The sequence below is a fragment of the Hyperoodon ampullatus genome (assembly GCF_949752795.1).
Source record: "Hyperoodon ampullatus genome assembly, chromosome: 2".
Lineage (NCBI taxonomy): Eukaryota > Metazoa > Chordata > Mammalia > Artiodactyla > Ziphiidae > Hyperoodon > Hyperoodon ampullatus.
Window position 1 is genome coordinate 26,456,775 of NC_136915.1, and position 23,430 is coordinate 26,480,204.

Sequence of the window (23,430 nt, forward strand, 5' to 3'; positions counted from 1 at the left end):
AACTACAAAAGGAAGGAATACCTTTCTGGAAGAAAAAGTTTCTAGGGGAGGAGACCTCACTACAAAAAGGAAATAGCAGAAAAAGCTGAGAAATCCTACGCACACTTAACTTTCTTTAGTAGGTATCCCAGTTTTTCTCCACCCACTCCTTTCATATTCCATCCTTATTCCCCGCCTTTAGTAGCTGCGGTCTCTTTAAATGCGGTCGGCGCTGTGAACTAGGCGGTGGGGCCGAAAGCGCGTTTCTTCCCGGGATTGAATGTTAAGTCGTTTGTCCGTTTCGGGCTGCCGTCCTGCAGATCCGCCATATTGTCTGCTGAAGCTGCCGCCGAAGCTGCCGCCGCTGCCGCCGCCAAGTAGGAGCGAGCGGAGCCGCGATGGGTGAGTAAGGAAACCAGGCAACTGGGGACTCGGGCTGAGGCAGTCTCGGGGCTTGGAGTCTGGCGAGAGCCTGTCTGCAGTCTGCAGATGATGTCTGAATCTCCTCCAAATAGGTTTGGGGGGAGAAGCCAGGCCGGGAGCGCCGCTCAGGCCAGTTTGGGGCCAGGTTAGGGCCCAAGCGGGGACCAGTCTTTGGGGGCTGGTTTCGGGAACACCTTGCCACTCCTGGAGCCCCCACGTGGTGGCCCTGGGCCGGACCCCACGCGTTCCCGGAGATTAGAAAGGGGCTGACCCTCCGGTCTGGGCCGGGCTCCCGGTGGCAGGCCCGGGAGGCGTTTAAGGCAACCCTCTCCGGCGTGTGTCTGACCCACGCGCCTCTTAACTGGATTCACTGGTTCCCCTGAACTCAGGGAAATCCTCCCTACGTCGCAGAGAGAGTTCTCTGGCGAAGGGACGCCAGGCGAGCCAGCTCCAGGCCTGTAACCAGGGGCAGCCATGCCGAAGGCAGCCTGGGCCGCTGAAGGCCGGGAGAACTTCCCGAGCCGAGGCGGAAATGGGGTGGTTCGGTTGGGTTCAGAGTGACAGCCTTCGTAGTGGTAGAAAACCAGTGCCAAGATCTCGTAGTCATGTATAGGTCGGGGGCTTTAGGTTTCTTGGCCTGGCCCTGGTTAGGAGAAAAGGAGCGACCTGTTGCTCTTTCTAAAGGGACTCCAGGTAGCAAGGCCTGTGCTCAGAGAGAATACGATGGCGAAGTCTTTGGACTTAGGGACAGAACCATCAGTGGTACTTCTTCTCCAGCAATGAGAACTGTTAAATTTGCTGAGCTCTTCCTGTGTGCAGGCATTGCTCTGATTGCTTTACATGTCACGTTTTATTTAATATGCACAACGTATTTATTGAGATAGATACTGCTGTTATCCCTATTTTACAGATAAGGAAACTGAGGCTTAGGGAGGTAAAGTAACTTACCCAAAGTCACACAGTCAGTGGCTTAAACCAGGTTGATCGCTCCAGAGCCCTAGTTTATAGCTGTTGTTCTTTATGGCCTGGCCCCCAAGTGATTGGGCTGGAAAAGGGGGAAAGAAAGCTTTTAATCCTAGGCAGAGTTGTAAAGGTGTTTTGTATTTTTGCTAGAGGGCCCACTTTGAAATCTTTAATCTGAAAGAAACTGGAAAACTCCAAAGTGAATTGCTAACCCCAACTATTGTGGGTGTGTTGGGGGTGGGGATTGAGATTCTGGGATTGAGTTTTGTAAGAAACCTGATCCTGAGGAAACATAAATTACTCCCTTGAGCTGCATGGCAATGACTTTAGAATCAGATCTGGTATTATAATCCTGCCTGCTACTTCCTAGCTCTCATCCAGAGAAGTCACTTAAATGTCAGATGCAGTGATGCATATGGAAAACATCCAGCACAGTCCACGATAAATGCTATTTTCCTTCCTTTCTGAGCCTTCCTTTCCTCACCTCTATAAAGAGGGGAGGGGGCAGGGTTATCAAGGTGTTTGAGAATTAAATAAGATACCACAGTGTTTGGAGACTAGTAAGGGCTCTATAAATATAAGAACAGATTCTTTTCCACCTTCAATAATGTTTTCAGTAATGCTTGTTCCTTTCCTTTAAGCACTCTGGTTTCCAGAATCCTCCATTAAGACTGATAGGCCTGTCTTCGTAGCTGCAATTTTATATATCAATGAAAAATTTTAGGGGCTTTTATGTTATAGATTTTGTATTGGCCTTCAATTTCAGGAACACTGCTGCCTCAAAGGGAAGGGGCTAATATTTAGTTTATTAAGCCCAGTGAAATAAATTTGACAGCGATTTACTCAGTTTTTACAGGTGGGGAAACTACCTCAGAGAATATAACACAGTTAGTTACAGCAAAGCCAGAAGTGAGATTCTTACCCATTTTGCTGCACATACACCTCTAAGAAGACTTCAGGTGTGAGTAAATTTAATCCTTTTCTGGTAAACTTTGAAATGCAAGTTCTTCAATAGAGCAACAGAACCTGACCAGGGTCCTGAAGGGGAGTTTTAGTCTAGAGTCAGGCAGCCTCCCCTCTTCTCTGCAACTCCATTTTAGGTACCTCCCCGCCACCCCCATCGCGCCTTGCACCTTGTCTTTCTGAACACCAGGCCATTGGGGTTTTTGTTTTGGGGGTTTTTGTGTGTGGGTTGGTTATTTTTGTTTTTTCTCTGATCCTTATACTACAGGGGTGAAATGTATCCTTACATTTAATCCTAACATCAAATCCGAGATAATTTGGGTTATCCCCATTTATAAATGAGTAAACAGGCTTTGAGAAGATTAAGTGATTAAGTCCAAGGCTGGTGATCTAGACCCTAGGGCTGGGGACACTAACATGGCCTGCAGTCACACCTCCATGAATCTAGAACCTGCTGTGTTTCACTGCCTCTCAAGAGTACGCTCCTCGAGCTCTGGCCTATATCCTATACTTTTTCTCCTGTGCCAAACTTCACTAGCCTTAACAGACCTTTGCAGTGATTTCATTGCTCTTAGGAACCCTGTGGGGGTGAGGCTTACAGCTCTGGAAGTTACTTTTTCTAACCCTCCCTAGCAGAGACCACAGCCTCTCAAGACTAAGTCTTGGCAGACACCGGTTGTTTTTATCACTGTTCCTGCCATCCTGCTAACCAGGAATCTGGCAGCACCTTCCCAGCCCCAGGGGGTAGGTCTTGATTGATATAAACTAAACCAATCATTGTAATTCTATCTCCCTAGGCAGTGACTGATTTAGGTATGGGCGTGTGCTGCAGATTTTGGCTAATGAATGTGAAGGGAAGCCTGAAGGACTTCTGAAGAAGCGTTCCTTATTTGCCAAGTTTTATTCTGTTGTTTTTTGCCAGTTTATATTTTAACCCAGTTATCACCAAAGTGTGAGAGCTTCAAAAAAAAGAGAGATAAGAAAGCTATAATAATAGCGAACACTTACATAGAACTTGCTATGTGCTAGGCACTAAGTACTGTAATACTAATTCGTTTATTTCTCAGATTCTCACATTCTAGTTGAGAAAACTGAAGCACAGAGAGGTTCAGTAACTTAAGCAAGGTCAGAGCTAGTAAATAGAGGAAATACTCAGGTAGTATGGTTCTAACCAAAATATGGGCTATTAAGGGCTGTGTTCTGCCTCTGGAAAGGAAAGATCCCTTTTCTGACTCTGAAATTGCCATTAGCAATGCTGGGATCATGAGGCAGAATTTAGAAATAAGAGCAGGCAGTTCTAAGGGTGAGGGTCGAGAAGACGGAAAGAATCTGATTTCTTCATGATGTTTTTGGAACTGTCCTGTCACTGGGCTCTAGGACACTAAAAGCTGCTTCTGGTTTGCTGCAAGTAACAAAACCTTTCTGATAATGCCTCCAGGTCAGGAAGTAATTTAGCCCATTTCTTAGTTTCCCTCCAGCCTTGCCCACCCACCCCACAGTTCATAACAGCAACTTAGAGAGCTACTAAACTGTGTCCCACAAGCATCAAACTCACTCCCCCTTCCTGGTGTACCTTTCCTACATTTTTGTTAATGGTGCGACCATTGGCCCAGACACTAGGGCATAAGATAGAAATCTTACCTATCTTTGGTTCCTTACTCTTTTCTTCCCTTCCTATATTGGCAGTTGTTGGATACTGTGATCCTGTTACTGATGTCTTCCCTAAATTGTTTTGTGTATGTTTTTCTCACAGCATAGTCCCACAAAGACTTAATTCTTTGGTCTTTAAACTTGCTAAGTCTCAGGCTCCTTGATGTCAAAATATGATAATACTATTTATTAATGTTGTTAGTGAAGTGTCAGTGAAGTATTAGATGTCAGAAAATATTGTAAATTGTAAAGGTGTTGTTACTTCAGGAGCCTTCTAAATCTGTTCTATAGCCTCCTTACCATGACCAATTCTGCTGCAGCAATGTTGCTAAAGCACCCTTCTGGTCTTGTGACTGTTCTTAGTTTAGGAACCTTCATGGACTCCTTTTTGTCTACAGGATAAAATCATAACCCATAGGGTATGGTATTCAAGGCCTTCCTATTGACTTTACTAGTCTTATTCGATTTAATATTTATCCACATATCCTGCATTCTACTCAGACTACCTCCTTGGTATGTACTTCACCTTTTCTGGTAGAGAAAGTGACAAAAGCAATCCCTTCCCCACCCGTCTTTTCCTATGAAAATCTTGGCTCTTTTACAAGATTTAGTTTAAATGCTACCTCCCTCAGGGACCTTTCCCAAATATGCGTGTTGTGCCTTCCAAACTGGAAGTGAACTGGCCTTCTGAATTCTGTAGCACTTTGTTCTTGCCTTTCATATAGCTCTTTTCATATTTTATCTTGTGTTACAGTTATTTCATTTTGTAATACAATTAGAGCTTTGACCAATTGCTTAATCTCCAGAGATTCATTTTCCTCATCTCTTAAAACAGGGGTGATAGCATCTGCCTCATAGGAGTGTTAGGGTGATTAAATGAGCTAATGCTTGTAAAGCGTTTTAGCATGGTGTTTAGCACACAGTGAGTACTCAGTAAGTGATAACTAATTGCTATTAGTCATACAGTGAGCAAATAAAGTACTTAATATGTGTCAGGCCCTGTGCTAAATATAAAAGATAAATCAATTTGTCTTTTAGGGGAAGGCAGAAACATACTATGAATACCTGTCAGAAACATTTTTAGGGATTAGGCAGGCACCTGTTATTTGTTAATTTCAGCAAATGTTTATTGAATGCCTACTGTGTGCCAGCTACTGTTCTAGGCCCTGGAAATACAGCAGTGAACAAAACGGACAAAAATATTTTTTTTTTTAGTGAAATCCTAGAGCTTAAATTCTAATGGGTAATCGAGTAAAATCAACCAAATGGAGACTGGCGGGCCAACTAGAGTCCCATGCAATCTGATGAGGTCCAGCCAGTTGTTGCCATGACAGAATGTAGGTCTAGTGTTGCCTTACTGCATAATTTCACATCCCTTTCCACAATCCCTCTCCCCCTTGAGGTTGCAAATCTGAATTTTCATATGATTTCATAACAGATTAAAATTTTTTAGATGTTACAAGTTAACTTTTAAAACATAAACACATTTTGGGAATTCCTTGGCGGTCCAGTGGTTAGGACTCTACTTCCATTGCAGGGGGCCCGGGTTCGATCCCTGGTCGGGGAACTAAGATCCCGCAAGCCGTGAGGCAAGGCCAAAAAATATATACTCCGTATATATTATAAAAGGATGAAGACAAGTGTTTTTAAATTTATTTATTTTATTTATTTATTTTTGGCTGTGTTGGGTCCTCGTTGCTGTTTGCGGGCTTTCTCTAGTTGCGGCGAGCAGGGGCCACTCTTCATTGAGGTGCACAGGCTTCTCATTGCTATGGCCTCTCTTGTTGCAGAGCACGGGCTCTAGGCACGCAGGCTTCAGTACTTGTGACACGTGGGCTCAGTATTTGTGGCTCGCGAGCTCTAGAGTGCAGGCTCAGTAGTTGTGGTGCACCGGCTCAATTGCTCTGCGGCATGTGGGATCCTCCCAGACCAGGGCTCGAACCCGGGTCCCTTGCATTGGCAGATGGACTCTTAACCACTGTGCCACCAGGGAAGCCCAAGACAAGTGTTTTTAAATGTCTTGCTGATCATGATAGCGTGTACTCAGTAAGTATTATTTTTAAGCATATTATACATTCAGAGTAAGGTGCATGAGAGAGTGTAAGTCCATATTTTAAATAATCTTCTAGATAATTTTAAATCTTTGGCTGACTTAGATCTGATTAGCTGGTCATTATGTTATTTTGTTTTGTTTTATTGTGATGTGGCAGGTGAAATTCTGGTACTTAGGAGCTTTTACTTCCAGAGACATCAGCTCTGCTGTTTCTTTGTTCTTCTTCCTGCATTATTAACATTATCTTCCATTCATTTTCTTTTTTTAAATTTATTTATTTTATTTATTTATTTTTGGTTGCGTTGGGTCTTCATTGCTGCGTGCGGGCTTTCTCTAGTTGCAGTGAGTGGGGGCTACTCTTCGTTGCAGTGCGCGGGCTTCTCATTGCAGTGGTTTCTCTTGTTGTGGAGCACAGGCTCTAGGCACGCAGGCTTCAGTAGTTGCAGCATGTGGGCTCAGTAGTTGTGGCTCGCAGGCTCTAGAGCGCAGGCTCAGTAGTTGTGGCGCACAGGCTTAGTTGCTCCACGGAATGTGGGATCTTCCTGGACCAGGGCTCGAACCCATGTCCCCTGCATTGGCAGGTGGATTCTTAACCACTGCGCCACCAGGGAAGCCCCCATTCAGTTTCTTGATAGGACTCTAAGCTGTTTATTTATTTTGTGAATGTTAATTTAGTTAAAACTAGCTATCTTTTAAATCCACTTAACTAGGCACACAAACTACAGTGTCATGCAGTATGATAAATGTGAATGAACTAGTGTCTTCACCTGCTTGGTATAACTCCCAGTCTTGCTTCAGGAAAGCTTGGCCACCTGAGCAACAGATAAAAGTTGCCAGTATTAATAGGCTAATGCATAATAAAGGTAAGCCTTACTTATATATATGTAACATTCGTATATATTATTTATATATATATGTAACATTTGTATATGTTATTTATATACATATATGTGTGTGTTAGTTACAACATATGTGTATGTTTTTCTTCCTGTGTCCCAGTTGATTTTGTATCGCGTACTTCGGAGACCATTATAAAATGATAAATATTTTGAGTGGAGCAGTCCGCAGTACTATGGATTTGTATAATAAGGGAGTCCACCCCGGCGTAGGGGGATCAGGGAAGGCCTTTAAGCTAATGAGAGCTGATCTATGGATAGTTGTCAGTGGCAGGGTGAAATGATTATTTCACAAGCAAAAGATTGGTAGGCTAGGTGGGTTGGTAGCATGGGGGGAATGATATTTGGACCTTATCCTGATAACAGTGAAATGCCATTGAAAGGTTTTAATCTCAGAAGTGACATGATCAAATTTATTTCTTTATATTGCTTGACTGCTCTGGGAAGAATGAATTAGACTGCGATAACATTCCAACCAGGAGGTTCTTGAAGTAGTTGGTTCTTAAGTAGTGTGGTAGTCCTAGCAAGAGATGTTGATGGAGATTGAGGTAGTAACAGTGGAGAATAAGAGTTAGGAATTTGAATTAGCAGAGCTTGGTTATTGGTTTCATCTGGAGGCTGAAAGTGGTTGGGGCAGGGTGGAATTAAGCATGACTCCTAGGCCTCTTGCCTTGAGCAGCAGAGTGGATAGTGATGCTTGTAACTAAGTTGAGTTTAAATTTGGACATTTTGAGGTATCTCTGTGACCTCCAAGGGAAGCTGTCCAAAAAACAACTGGATAGAGAAGTCTGGGGCTCAAGCGTGGGGTCTGGGGATGGAGATAGAGGATTAATCATCTGTTTATATGTGGTAACTAAGACCATGGGAATCACTGGTAGTGCCTATGAAAAATGTATATCATGGGAGATGGGCTGAAAAGAGAACCTCAAGTTTCATTAGCTTTAATGTGCAGGAAGAAGGGGATCAGCAGCCACAATTTGAAGAAAACAAGTAGTGATTGATGTCTCATAAACCAACGGAAAAGAGTATTTCAAGAAGAAGGAAATGGCTATCAAGATTGAGTGCTGCCAAGAGGACCAGAAAATAAGGACTGAAAAGGTCTATTGAATTTAGCATCTTGCACTTGATCAGTGTCTTTTACAAAAACAGTTTTGATAGCATGGAAGCAGATTGGAGTGGGCTAAGAAATAAGAGAGGAGAGACAAACTGTTTCAAGAAGTTTGGAATGAAGAGAAAAGGAACAGGTTAATGAGGCTCTTATAAAGTCTAGGCAAGAGATCATGAAGATCTGAGTTAGGGTAATGGCAGTAGGAATGGAGAAGAAGAGAGAGAGACAGTCCAGAAATAGTTAGAAAATAAAGCTGACCATTACTAGTGATTGGGGATAAGTGGAAAGGAGTTGTCAAGGGTGACTCCCAAGTTTCTGACTTGAAAAGCTGAGAAGATACTGTTACAGATCCCTAATCCCTTATATCATTGTTTCCTCAACCTTTCCATTCATTATCACCTTCCTAAGAAGGCGACATCTTCTTTCCCTAATGCATCCCTCCCATGAAATTTTAACATGCAGATATACTCTATATCTTTTAATGTACAGTAACTATGTCTGTGCTTTATACATAAAATGAGTAAGCATAAAGCTTGCTTTTTATTCAGTGCAAAGTTAAGAGTGACTAAACAAGATTTTTAGGTTAAAAGTTAAAAAGCTATTTATATTTAACTAAGTTTTATAGCTGTATTTGCTGAGTAACTTTTATTTATTTATATAAGTTGTAATGTATCAAATTGCATATGCAAATTAGTATTTATAAACACAGAAACAGTGTAACCAGATTTTTAAAAATCATTTAAAGTTGTTCATTTTCCAGCAAAAACAAAACAATAGAAAAAAATCAGTTTCTTAAAATTATTTTTATTAAACTTTTAAACTTTTGCCTGATATGAGAAAATAACTTTTAACTAGCTGCTAGATAGTCATTCAGATATTGTTAACATTTTTCTTTTTAGCACTTGGCATAATTAATTGGGACACATTTTAATTTGTAGAATTAAATAATAAAATGTAAATTTTTAATTTAATTATCAAAACCCATGTCACACACAAAAACACTGAGGATCAAACATAAATAACATCCACAGGGCAAAACAGGCATGCTCAGGCCACCTCTTGTCATATGACTTCAAGATTCAGCCATCAGTCAAGAGAAAGTCCCCCAGTCATGGCTGTCTGTTTGCCATAGCTTTGTAGTATAGTTCTTGCATACTTTTTGTCTGCCTTTTATGAAGTCAGTGTCAATGCTGCTCATGTAATACTCAAGAAAATCCAGCAAGAAAAATTAGATACTAGGGAATAGGTCTTTATTGATAAGGTTGAGCTTTGGAGGGCCACATACCATTGCAATGTCTAAGTTCTCCCCCTCCCCCATGAACCAGTTTCACCCTTTTGAGTGCATAACACCTCCAGCAGGGTCTGGGATAGAGCTCTGTATAGTCACATAATATTAATATTTTCAGGCAAATCACTTGAATATTAATTGAGTGGGATTAATAAGGGCTATAAATAGTCTCATGTTAATTTTGTTCAGGTTTTGTTGCTAAATGTATTTTGTGTTATATATACTAAAAACCTTCTTATTTTCAGAGCTCTTTTGATTTCAGAATTCCAGATATGGGACTGTGGATAATGAAATGTATAAGGAATGTATGAGGAGCAGGTTTATGGAGATGATGACTTAAAAAAAAAATTTTTTTTTAAGCATTTGAGGTGCTTATGGAACTTGGATAGAAGGAACCCCTTGAGTATTAGATATGCACTGCAGATGTAGATTTGAAAGTCATCAGCTTTTAAATCTTCCAAAGAAGCAATAATTGTAATGAGACGTGGTTAGAATTGCTTATCTTGGGGTGAGGTAAGTGGTAGAGAACAGGCCCTTTCTAAAAACTCTGGCTCGGGACTTCCCTGGCGGTCCAGTGGTTAAGGCTCCATGTTTCCACTGCAGGGGGCACAGGTTTGATCCCTGTTTGGGGAACTAAGATCCTGCATGCCACACGACGTGGCCTAAAAAAAAAACAAAACGAAAAACTCTGGCTTATTGGTTCTTACAGCCTAGCTTTGGAGGGAATGAAGATGGAATAGAAGGATAAAGGTTAAGAGAAAGGAGCTACAGTGTTAGGAGAAAGGAAGAGGAAAAACCACCTGCTAATGGAGAGCAAGAAAATATAGTCGTCCTCTTTGACTTCTGGAATATTGCCCTCATGGGGAATTGAAGCCTTTCAAAGTAGGTGCTGAGAAGAAAAAGGAAATAACATTGATTCAGCATTTAGACCCTAGACACTTTCACGTTACCTCATCAATCATACTGGGCTATAAAGTTTATTATTCTCATTTTATAGGTAATGGAAGCAGAGACTCAAAATAGTGGGTAATTTGCCCATGGTTATTCAGTTGGGATTGGAACCAGCTCACCTGACTCCCAAATCAGTGCTCTTTCTCACTACATCATATTGGAAGGAGCTGACAAGGTTTGAGGGGCAACATTGAGTGTCTGTCCATAGCATGTCTAATGAGAACAGAGAGGGTTCCCTTTGTGTGGCCTCTCAGTCTGGCTCTTCTTCCCCATATTGTCCTGGGCTCCTCAGAAGATTGCATCCCAAATCTAGCTCCTCCTTTTTGAATTAATATGTACAGGTTAGAGAAATCCTGCTTTTAATTTGTCACAAGGGCTGTTAGAAAAACCCTTTCTCCTATTACCAAAGGTTGAAAGAGAAGAGCCAGTCAGAGAGATTTGTGTAATTCGCCTACAGGCCATGCAGAACCCTCCTTGTCTGAAGACTGGGGATAGAGGGGTGTAATGCTGCAGAATAGGGGCCAGCAGTTCACTGTTACATCCCAGAGACAATTTGTTTGTGGGCCTTTGTATTTATACCTCTCTAGCCAAACTGATCTTGTTCCTCAAACCAACCTTGGGCTTTCTGATCTCTAATCTTTGCTCCTGGTAAACTGCTGTCCCTCCCTACACCATTACCTTTAGAAATATTAACCATCTAGCCTTCAAAGACCACTTCAGAGCTCACCACACAGTAAAAATTGTTCTCATTTCCACTCTCTGACATCATTGCACACTGAGATTCATTATGTTTTTTGTTCTTGATGCTGTGAGACTAGACTAGGTTGTAAAGCTTCCTGAAGGCAGAAGTTTCTGCACAGTGTCTGGCACATACATTTTATTAAATGAATAATAAATCACTTGTCTATTTGAGTCAGTTTGGAGATAACCATTTGGATTTTTCTTTTCCCCTTGATTCCTTGAGCAGTGTGAGTGCTTGGGAGATATTCAGTGAATGTTTTTGCATTGACTGAAATGGAAGGTAAGCGCTTTGGTTTTCCTACTTTAAGTAATTCATTTTAGTTCCTTGTAGCACCTAGTGGTAGTGGCAGTGGGGTGTCCCTAGGAAGGTAAGAGCCTCCAGATTCTGCACAATCTACAAGGGATATTTGGAATTTTTCTTTTGGAGAAATTGGACTGTAGCTATCCTGGGCCTCTCCTATGTCTCTCACCACCCCTTACTTCCCCATTCCTAGGTCTGAGCATTGCATTTATATATAGATTCAAGGGCCAAAAGGACTAGTAAATCCTAGGAGAGAATTAGGATTAGAGAACTTGGACTATCAGCTATCTGGTTGATGCAGTATCTCAGTGTGCCATGCTTCACTTAGGCCTTGAGCTTTGAATATATAGTTGTGTATACAGAAGATCGTTTTTCCCACATGATCTTTTAGCCAGACCTCCTGATTTATAGATTCAGCTTTGTTTCCTGGAGTGATCATTCTTCAGCCCAGTCCTGTGAGGATCTGCCAGAATATGAGCAGCCTTATTATGGCCCCATTATGGACTAATCCAGTTGTTCATAGAGAAGTCTCTCCCATTGTCTTGGTTATTGACAGTTCTGACAGGCTTACAGATAACACCCTGAGAACCTCATGCCATCACAACTGTTTCATACTATTTCCTTGTTTGCAGTATTTCTTGGTCATAAAAAGCTCTGAGAGAAATTCCAGAAGTTTGAGAAACTATTACCAAACCTAATCCTACCTTACTAGCACAGCATTTTACTATTTACAAAGTGCTTTCATGTGTATTCTCATTTGATCTTCACTGTAACTCTGAGGTAGACAGGGCAAGGGTAGGAAAATTGAGATACAGATAAGTGACACCCAAGGCTGTACACTTGCTAAGTAGCAGACCAGAAATCAGATTGTCTGGCTTTGTAGCTCCTTTGGCTAATACCACACTATTCCAGTGTGCCTGTTGATATTCTGTCCAGCACAGTGCCTTCGCTCGGCCTAAGTATTTCTTTTCTTTTTTTTAAAATTAATTAATTAATTAATTTCTGGCTGTGTTGGGTCTTTGTTGTTGCGCGTGGGCTTTCTCTAGTTGCAGCGAGTGGAGGCTACTCTTCATTGTGCTGGTGGGTTGTCGTAGTAACCAGGCAAGAGATGATAGTGACTTGGATGGGGTGAGAGAGAGGTAAATACATTCAAGATACATTCAGGATTTGTCAGTAGGTTAGATCAAAAAAGTGTGAGAAGGGAAGGAGTCAAGGATGATTTTTCTTTGCGGTACGCAGGCCCCTCACTGTTGTGGCCCCTCCCGTTGCGGAGCACAGGCTCCGGACGCGCAGGCTCAGCGGCCATGGCTCACGGGCCCAGCCGCTCCGCGGCATGTGGGATCTTCCCAGACCGGGGCACAAACCTGTGTCCCCTGCATCGGCAGGCGGACTCTCAACCACTGCACCACCAGGGAAGCCCCTGATTTTTTTTTTAACCTAGGATTTGGATTAAGTAACTTGTAAAAGCTGTTGCTCTTGGTATTGCCGGGGTGGGGGGCGGGTGTAAGAAATTAAGTTAGTTTTGGATACGAAAGTGAAGATTTCCATAGGTAGTTGAATATATGAGTTTGGAACTCAAGAGAAAGGACTGGGCTGGGGACATAAATTTGGGAGTTACGGGAATGGATGAAATCACCTCGAGAGAGTGAAGATAGAAACCAGTATGTAGATATAGGGAAGAGGAGCCATCAGGAGAGACTGAGAAGACTGGATGAGGTTGGCAGTGGTGCCAAGAAAACTGAGTGTTTTGAGAGAAGGGATTAATAACTACTATTGAGGGGTTAAGAAGAGGACAGAAATTTCTATCCGTTAGATAAGGCAATGTGGAGGTTATCGGTGACCTTGATAAAAGCAGTTTCTTTGGAGTAGAAGGAATGGAAGTCAGATTTGAAGAGTTAGAGTGAAACAGAGCACACAGAGATGCAACAGTATTGGCAATGCCTATTTTTTTTTCTTTTTTTTTTTTTGGCAATGCCTATTTTTTAAAGTTGGTTATTTCATTATGTTATTATATCTTACACATAAAATGTGTAATAGTCAAGAAACATGTCACATTAATTTTATGTGAATGGAGACTTAGGGTCCATAGATGACTTTCAAGAAGAGAGATCTGATTACCGTCAAATTTAGTATCATCTGGGCAACCTGCCATTAGATGCCTCCTGATGTGATGTAGTATGAAGCACAGAACATCACCTATATGTATTCTTGCCAAAAGTATATTTTTAACCTGAATCTGTTATAGCCTCTAGACCCAACTTCCATTTTGCAGGAAACACACAGGATAGGGGTATAAATTAATGGCACAAAACTAGAATGTGGGGTATGCTTTAAGACATTAAGGCATTCTTCAGAGAGTCAATATCACAAGTAAATAAAAGGGTTGGGGAAAGGAGGGCAGGGACATTGTAGATTAAAAGTGACCAAATGTTGGAATAATGATGCAATTTAAAAAAATGTTTTTATTGTTTGTGAAATATATGTTGTTGGAATGATACGCCAGGAATTTGCTTAAATAATACAGGGTCTGTGAGTAGATGGAAGCACAGATGAATGGCAGCTAGTTGATTATTGAATCTGAATGATTGTTGCATTGAGTTTCATTTTATTTACTATTCTGTCTACTTTTGTATATATTTGACATTTTTCATAATAGAATGTTAAATAGAAGGCGAAATACAGTGGCTGAAACTTGACTAGATTCTGATTTGGGCGAAAAAAACTAGCTATAAAAGCCATTTGAAGTAAGGAAATTTGCATATGGACTAGATAATAGGTGTTTCATTAATTTTCTTAGGTTTGAAATGGTATTATAGTTATATAAGAAGGTCCTTATTATGAGACAATTACTAAAGTAATTAGGGTGCAGTGCCAAGTCATGACATTTGCAACTTTGTTTAAATAATTCATAATAAAGAGGGCAGGTAGTCCTCTTTAATTAAAAAAACTATTTTTCTGCTGAAAAAATAGTTTTCCTATTCATTAGAACAGAAAAATAGGGCAGTAGCTTGGGAGGGCAGGTAGTCAATGAAAAGATTCGGTGTCTGGCTGATGCTCAGTATGAAGAATTGGTAGGTGGTGAGATTCCTGGAACTAGTCCTACATTGCTGATTTTAGCTAACAAAGTTACAAATCAATAGTGTCAAATCTGTTGTATACCTGAAACTTTTATAATATTGTATATCAACTATACCTCAATTTAAAAATTTTAAATGTACCAAAATTTTGCCATCAACTTTGTATGCATTCACAGTAGTTATCTACCAGGTAGACCAGCAAGAAGACAGGCAAAATTTAAGGCAGTCTTTGTTGTCATCTTTGATAAGAAACTCAGCCATGTAAGTTTTAGAAGAACATCTTTGAAAATGATTGCATTTATTAGTCTCTGTATCTGTCACTTGTGTATTGTGTGTTATCTTCCTACCCTTCCAATCTGAGCATCATAGCTGGTTTCATCCACTTTGGAGGAATTTTGATTTAATTAATTCTGATGGTATGGGTGTTCACAAAGGGTCAGATATACTTCAGTTTTGTGGTTGGTTGGATTTCTGGTCTAGGAAGAGAACTCACTGCAAAAGAAAAACCTGTATTATGAGGTTGAATTCCTGAAAAGTCAGATATGGTGGGTGGAGGGGGGAATCTCTTAGACAAACGTCTTTGGTACTAGTTTTTTTTTTTAAGATTTATTTATTATTTATTGATTTATTGATTTTATTTATTTTTGGCTGTGTCAGGTCTTAGTTGTGGCATGCGGGATCTTCGTAGAGGCATGCAGGGGTCTTTCATTGTGGCTCGTGGGCTCTTCATTGTGGTGCACGGGCTACTCTCTAGTTGCGGCGTGTGGGTTTTCTCTCTCTAGTAGTGGTACGCAGGCTCCAGAGGGCCTGGGCTCTGTAGTTTGCAGCACGCGGGCTCTAGTTGAGGCGCACGAGCTCAGTGGTGTGGCGCGCGGGCTTAGTTGCCCCGCGGTGTGTGGGATCGTAGTTCCCTGACCAGGGATCGAACCCAAGTCCCTTGCATTGCAAGGAGGATTCTTTACCGCTGGACCACCAGGGAAGTCCCAGTACTAGTTTTCAGTTGCTTCTGGTTCTTATGCACTAATTAGAAAATTGATTGCCAGTAACTGTTTGGTTTTTTTTATGTTATTTCATTTTTTTTAACAAGATAAAAATTTAATGAAAATTAGTCAGTAGTCAGTAATTCTTAAGTTAAAATGACTGTGAGTAAATAGATCAAGATGGATAGAACCTAGTCTAAAGGCAGGAGCCCAGGAGCCAAATTGAATAGAATTATGTGTCTTATCAGAGAATGAAAAGAAGTTGTTCTCTGAGGTTGGATGAAAAGAGGCCTATGGAATTACAGGGTCTAGATCTCAGTCCCAGCTTCACAACTTGATAGCTAAATGATCTTGTGCAAGTCACAGTACCTCTGAACCTGGTTCCCTAGCTGTTAAGTGGATATGCTCCTAATTGACTAATCTTTCTCATTGTTGTAGAGGTCAGCTAGATCTTGTGTATGAAAACATTTTTTAAAAAGGGAGGGCTTCCTTGGTGGCGCAGTGGTTGAGAGTCCGCCTGCCGATGCAGGGGATACGGGTTCGTGCCCCGGTTCGGGAAAATCCCACATGCCGCGGAGCGGCTGGGCCCGTGAGCCATGGCCGCTGAGCCTGCGCGTCTGGAGCCTGTGCTCTGCAACGGGAGAGGCCACAACAGTGAGAGGCCCGCCTACCGCAAAAAAAAAAAAAAAAAAAAGGGAAGCATGGTGCTGGGGTTTATGTAATTATTTACTTGTCCTCAAACCAAGGGCTGTTTAACAGCTGATTTCACCCTAGCCCTTGTTAAAATTAAATTTTGTTTGGCTGGCACAATGTTATGAAAATTGAGTGTGAGCGCAATCCCTGTTGTCCTATTATAACTGTCTCGTTAAAAATCATTAACTGGGCTTCCCTGGTGGCGCAGTGGTTGAGAGTCCGCCTGCCAATGCAGGGGACACTGGTTCATGCCCCAGTCCGGGAAGATCCCACATGCCGTGGAGCGGCTAGGCCCGTGAGCCATGGCCGCTGAGCCTGTGCGTCCGGAGCCTGTGCTCCAGAACAGGAGAGGCCACAACAGTGAGAGGGCCGCGTACCGCAAAAAAAAAAAAAAAAAAAAATCATTAACTTCAGGACACCCCTGGTGGTCCAGTGGTAAAGAATCCGCCTTACAATGCAGGGGACACGGGTTTGACCCCTGGTCAGGGAACTAAGATCCCACAGGCTGCAGGGCAACTAAGCCTGCACGCCTCAACTAGAGAGCCCGCGTGCCCTGGGGCCTGCACACCACAACTAGAGAAGAGGAAACCCGCACACCACAACTAGAGAGAAGCCCGTGCACCACAACGAAGATCCCACGTGCTGCAACTAAGACCTGACGCAGCCCAAAATAAATTAAATAAATAAATAATAAATCTAAAAAAAAAAATCATTAACTTCTTGGGAATTCCCTGGCGGTCCAGTGGTTAGGACCCAGCACTTTCACTCCCGTGGCCTGGGTTCAATCCCTGGTCCGGGAACTAGGATCCCACAGTGAAGCACAGCCAAAAAAAAAAACCATTAACCTCTTTACCTTTTAAGGCATCTGAGTTTGTGGTTAACTGAAATTCTGGAATGGGAGCAGATTTGTTTATTGGTAACAGAGCAGTCCCCAACCCAGAATTCTGATGGATTTGCTGTTGTGCTCCCTTTGGCAGCACATATATTGATGGATTTGCTGTTACCAATTGCTTCCCTTTTCAGGAAATGAAATGATGAACCTGGAGTTTGGGACCAACTAGATCAGGGTTGACTTATTAACTTCCTGGCTTGTCACTTACCCTCTGTGTCTCATTTTTCTTGACTGTAAAATGGATTCTCAGGATTGTTGTGAAGATTGGAGATTATATCTACAGAGAGATTCTATATCCCAGTACACTCTTAGCTCTTCCTTTTTAATTAACTGGCATGTGGCCAATGTTTTAACTCAGGCATCTTACACTGATGCACATTTGGTAGAAAATTCCTAGTGAGAAGTAAGAGAGGCCGGCTGAAAAAAGCCATTTCACTCTGGGAGGAATCAGTTTTCTTACATTCCTGAAGTAAGAGGCATTAAGTTTAGCTCGTTTTCTGTGCCTGGGAAGGTACATTTTATTAGAAACTTGCCCTCTGCAAAGAGGAGCCCCCACTCAGTTTAGCACCAGGACAAGAGAATTTATTTGCTTGTTTATTTCTTTATTTATTTGCCACACCATGCGGCTTGTGGGATCTTAGTTCCGGACCGGGGATTGAACCTGGGCCCTTGGCAGTGAAAGTGTGGAGTCCTAACCACTGGACTGCCAGGGGATTCCCCTGAGAAATAATTTTAAAAGGCTGACTGACTGCTTCATGGTGTTAAATACAGACCATGAATGTAAGACTTTGGTTTGCAGAGTCCTAGAGCCAGCAGCTGTCGTAATATCATTCCCATCCCATACACAGGAAAGCTGGCTATATGTAGTATGCCTTTTTCTGAGAAAATGTGCATAATTTTAAAAATGTTATGAATCTTAAAATTTTAAACATACCATTGATTAAATGGAATACTGCAGTAATCTAGCTATTCCCTTAGTGTGTGACTTGAGACTCAGGTTATTCATCTATCAATTAGGGCCTGTATTAATTTGCTAAGACTGCATAACAAGGTACCACAGACTGGGTGGCTTAAACAACAAAAATTTATTCTCTCATAGTTCTGGAGGCTAGAAATCCAAGATCAAGATGTTAGCAGGGTTGGCTTCTTCTGAGACATCTCTCTTTGGTTTACAAATGGCTGTTTTCATGTTCACATGGTGTTGTCCCTCTAAGTGCATCTGTATCTTAATCTTCTCTTATATGGGCACTCGTCATATTGGATTACGCCTTACTCCAGTATCCTCATTTAACTGTAATCATCTTTTTAAAGACGCTATCTCCAAATATAGTCACATTTTGGGGTATTAGGGTTTAAGACTTCAACATATGAATTGGTGGGGGATGGAGTACAATTCAGGCCATAACAGGGTCCGTACTTATTTTGTATTTTTATTGCGAGTCCCTTGGTTCTCAAAGCTTAGAAAATGCATGGCAACATTAGCTAGTTATTTCCTAGAAATGAGAGGTACAACTTCAGGGACCTATTCACTTTGAGAGAGTTCCTTGATAAGAAAACTCAAAGGCTACCTGAGACAGTCAGATGCTTGAAAAGGTATTGATATATTTGTATTGTGGATTTCTTGATCTGGGCTCAGCAAGTAAGGGAGAGCATGATGAAAAAAGCCCTCTTCCTGATAGTCTCTGAATGAAAGTCCAGCATTCCTTTGGTTGCTGATTCCAGATGTGCTTCTGCAAATGTTCCTCCTTCCAATCTAACCTCCTGCTTGGCTTCTCCAGTGAAGTCATAAGCACATATTTGTGATGGTTTCTTGTCACCATGGTGACTAAAGAAGTACAGCCTGGTTCTCCTTCCAGCTTCACTGTCAGCTCTTCTTGAAGGAAGAGAGCCCTCTGGGAGAGTCCAGGCTCAGAGTCATGAAAAACCATGTCAGGTAATGGGCGAGAGCAGTCCACAGTGCTGCCTTTAGAAATTTGTCCTGTGCCTATTTGTTTCCAGGCATAGGGGTAATCAGGGACCCCAGAGGGAGGCCACTGCAGCCCCCTAGAACTTTTAAACAGTAAATGGACTTGGGCTTTGCCAAGTGGATGTGGAAACTTGCACCTTGTAAGACCCTGCTGTTGCTATTGGTTTGCCTAGCTACTTTCCAGAATGAACAGAGGCACTTTCTCTGAAGTTTCATTTCCTTATTTCAGCTCTCTCCTCAACTTCCATTCTATATCTCTTTTTCACTCAGATTCTCTTAATAGACTACTTTTCCCCCTCACATTTATGTACTTTCTTATTCCATTTGTGTCCTCGAGGTGATCTGCTTGAAGAACCAGCCCCAGTCTTGCCTTTGGGAGCTTTCTTTTTAAACTCTCATCATGATCACCCCAACCACTCCAGAAAAGAGGCAATATTAGAGTTAATTATCCCTTCTGTGTGCCTATAAAACTTATTTTTCATCCCTTTTGCAATACTTTTATTAACTGTTTCAGATGAGAAATTTAGAGGATGAGAAATGCCTATAAAGGGAGAAAGAACCAAGTTGGTAATGTTTCCTCTACTCATACTTCAACATTATCACCTTCACTTTTATCAGTTTTTTAAAATAATGAGATTGTTTTTCAAATGTAAATATTGAGTAAGGTATGATAAAGTCGCTGAGGCCACAGGAGGAAACAAGAATGAGGTTTGTAAGGAAGAAGTTTATTATACTCACAGGTCTGGCTGGGGTGGGGTGGTCAGGGGGTGGGAAGTGGGTCACCACTGGCCACACAGGGTAACAGAGGAAGACACCAGGGTGGTCAGGAGGCAGAAGGAGCAGGAGCAAGCAGAAGGTTTAGGCCAGAACCTGGAGTTTCAGAGGGAAAGTGAAGTCAGGGCAGAGTAAACAGTTTAGGACTGGCTAATTTGAATAATTCTGGAGGGCTTTGGGCTATGAGAGTAGTCTCTAGTTGCCTACTACTTTTTGGGCCCTGGGATGATTGAAGCACTGGAATATTGCCTCCTGGGTGTACAGGCAAGATAAAGTAGGTATGTCTCTGGATTGGTTCCTTTGCAAAGGCATGCTCTTAAGCACGATTGTTATCTGTGGGAGTTAGCTAGCCATGGGCGTGGCAGTCTCTCCTGGGTTTGTAAGGCCCCAAGTGCCAGAACATCAGGAACACAGAAAATAAGAAAATATAGTTAATATAATTGGCCCTGTGATGAATGAATGCAAATAAACAAATACAGAATGTTAAAAAAAAAAAAAAGTTGAAACCGGGATTGTATGTTAGATTTAAATGGAGGACATATGCTGCAATTAAAAAGTTTTTTGTGGTCAAATATAATTCACCATTTTGACCATTATTATTATTATTATTATTATTTATTTATTTATTTTTGGCTGCGTTAGGTCTTCATTGCTGTGCAGGGGCTTTCTCTAGTTGCGGTGAGCAGGGGCTACTCTTCCTTGGGTGTGCAGGCTTCTCATTGCGGTGGCTTCTCTTGTTGTGGAGCACGGACTCTAGGCATGCAGGCTTCAGTAGTTGTGGCACGTGGGCTCAGTAGTTGTGGCTTGCGAGCTCTAGAGTGCAGGCTCAGTAGTTGTGGTGCATGGGCTTAGTTGCTCCGCGGCATGTGGGATCTTCCCGGACCAGGGCTCGAACCCTTGTTCCCTGCTTTGGCAGGAGGATTCTTAACCACTGCGCCACCACGGAAGTCCCACCCCTATGTTTTATTCTAAGAGTTTTATAGTCTTAGCTTGTTTATTTAGGTTGTTGATCTATTTTGAGTTTTATGTATGGTGTAAGCTAGGGATCTAACTTCATTCTTTTGGATCTGAACATTTAGTTGTCCCAGCACCTTTTGTTGAAGAGACTATTCTTACTCCATTGAATGGACTTGACATCTTGTCAAAGATCAGTTGGCTGGCTGTGGATGTGTGAGTTTATTTCTGGACTCTGTTCTATTCTGTCAATTCTTTTTTTCTTTTCTTTTCTATCAGTTATATTCCGTTGATCTATATGTTTATCCTTACACCAGTATCACACAGTTTTGATTACTATAGCTTTGTAGTGAGTTATGAAATCAGGAAGTGTGAGTTCTCCGACTTTATTATTTAAGAGTCTGTAGTTTCCACATATTTGTGAATTTTCTAGTTTCCTTCTGTTATTTATTTCTAGCTTCATTCCGTGTGGTGAAGGAAGATAATTTGTCTGATTTCAATCTTTTAGAATCTGTTGAGACTATGGCTTAACACGGTCTGTCTTGGAGAACGTTCCATGCACACTTGAGAAGCCGTTTTCTGCTGTTGTTGGGTGGGAGTGTTCTATATGTCTTTTGGGTCTACCTGATTTATAATGTTAAAGACTTCTATTTCCTTATTGATATTCTGTCTAGGTTCTATTCATTATTGAAAGTGGTGTATTGAAGTCTCCAAATGTTACTGTAGAACTGTTTTTCCCTTCACTTATGTGAGTGTTTGCTTTATATATTTTGGGGCTCTAGGTGGTGCATTTATAATTGTTATATCTTCTTGATGAATTGACACTTTTATCAGTATGTAATGTCCTCCTTTGACTCTTGTAACAGTTTTTGACTTAAAATTTTTTATCTGATAGTAGTATAGCCATCCCAGCTCTCTTTTGGTTACCATTTGCATAAATATCTTTTTTAATCCATTTACTTTCAGCTTGTTTGCATTTTGGGATATACAGTAAGTCTTTGCAGACAGCATATAGTTGGATCATGTTTTTTTAATCCTCTGCCAATCTCTGCCTTTTGACTGGAGAGTTTAATCCATTTAAGTATAATGTAATTACTCAGGAGTTCCCTGGTGGTCCAGTGGTTAGGACTCTGTGCTTCCACTGCTGGGGGCCCAGGTTTGATTCCTGGTTGAGGAACTAAGATTCCTGAACCACATGGCACAGCCAAAAAAAAAAAAAATGTATAATGTAATTACTGGTAAGGAGGGACTTCTGCCATTTTGTTCTTTTTTTCTATATGTCTTAGGCTTTTTTTTTTTTTTGCGGTACGCGGGCCTCTTGCTGTTGTGGCCTCTCCCATTGCGGAGCACACGCTCCGGACGTGCAGGCTCAGCGGCCATGGCTCACGGGCCCAGCCGCTCCACGGCATGTGGGATCTTCCCGGACCGGGGCATGAACCCGTGTCCCCTGCATCAGCAGGCGGACTCCCAACCACTGCGCCACCAGGGAAGCCCGTCTTAGGCTTTTTTTCTCCCTTTCTTCCTCTATTACTGCCTTTTGTATTTAGTTGGTTTCTTGTAGTGAATTGTTTTCATTCCCTTCTCATTTCCTTTGTGTATATTTTTAATTTTTATTTTGTGTGTGTATATGTATTTATATATAGAGATTGTGGTTACCATGGGGATTACATTTAACATCCCAAATTTATAACAATGTAGTTTGGATTGATACCAACTTAACTTCAGGAGCATACAAAAACTTTGTTCCTGTACAGCTCCAATCCCCTCTTTATGTTGTTGCTGTCACAGATTATATCTTTATATATTGTATGCCCAATAGCATCGGTTTATAATTATTTTATGTTTTTCTTTTAAATCATGTAGGAAATTAAAAGTGGCATTACAAACCAAAAATCCTATAGTACTGGCTTTTGTATTTCCCCATGTAGTTAACCTTTACTGGCTTCAAGTTACTGTGTAGTGTCCTTTCATTTCCTTTCATTTTCAACTTGAAGGACTCCCTTTTAGCATTTCTTATAGAGCAAGTCTAGTGGTTAACAAACTCTCTCAGCTTTTATCTGAGAATGTCTTAGTTTCTCCCTTGTTTTTGAAGGACAGTTTTGTCAGATACAGAATTCTTTGACAGTTTTTTCTTCTAGCACTTTAAAAATCTCAGTGCCTTCTGGACTTCATGGTTTGTGATGAGAAGTTGGCTTATATGTGATGAGTCACTTCTTCCTTACTGCTTTCAAGATTTTCTTTTTGTCTTTGGCTCTCAACAGTTTGATTATGTATCTAGATGTGGGTCTGAATTTTTCTCATGATTAATTGGGTATCTTTATGTGTACATTCATGTCTTATACTAAATTTAGGAAATTTTCTGCCATTATTTCTTCAGAATTCTTTTTCCCTTTCCCTCCCATTTCTTTGACTCCCTAAATGCATATATTGTGATTTGCTTGTTGGAGTTCCATGGACCCTTAGGTTCTGTTCACTTTTCTTCATTCTTCTTCCCTTTCTGCTCAGACTGCATAATTTCAATTTTCCTGTCTTCAAGCCTGCTACTTCTGTCTGTTGCCTGCTCAGATGTGCTGTTGAACCCCTCTAGTGAATTCTTCATTTCAGTTATTATACTTTTCAACTCTAGAACTTCTCTTTGGTTCCTTCCCTTTTCTTTTCTTTTTTTTCTTTTTTTTTTTGCGATACGTGGGCCTCTCACTGTTGTGGCCTCTCCCGCCGCGGAGCACAGGCTCCGGACACGCAGGCCCAGAGGCCATGGCTCACGGGCCCAGCTGCTCC

The 23,430-nt window shown here is 41.5% G+C and overlaps 1 protein-coding gene across 1 annotated transcript in view; it reads left to right on the forward strand.

Moving 5' to 3' along the window:
• Positions 1 to 259: 259 nt before the first annotated feature.
• The window catches only part of KPNA6 (karyopherin subunit alpha 6), a gene marked incomplete at both ends in the record, with an annotated part of 41,493 nt that continues 18,322 nt past the window's right edge, over positions 260 to 23,430 (forward strand). The window contains 2 exon segments of the mRNA XM_079698144.1: positions 260 to 361; positions 363 to 381. Coding sequence (XP_079554270.1) covers positions 260 to 361; positions 363 to 381 — 121 coding nt within the window.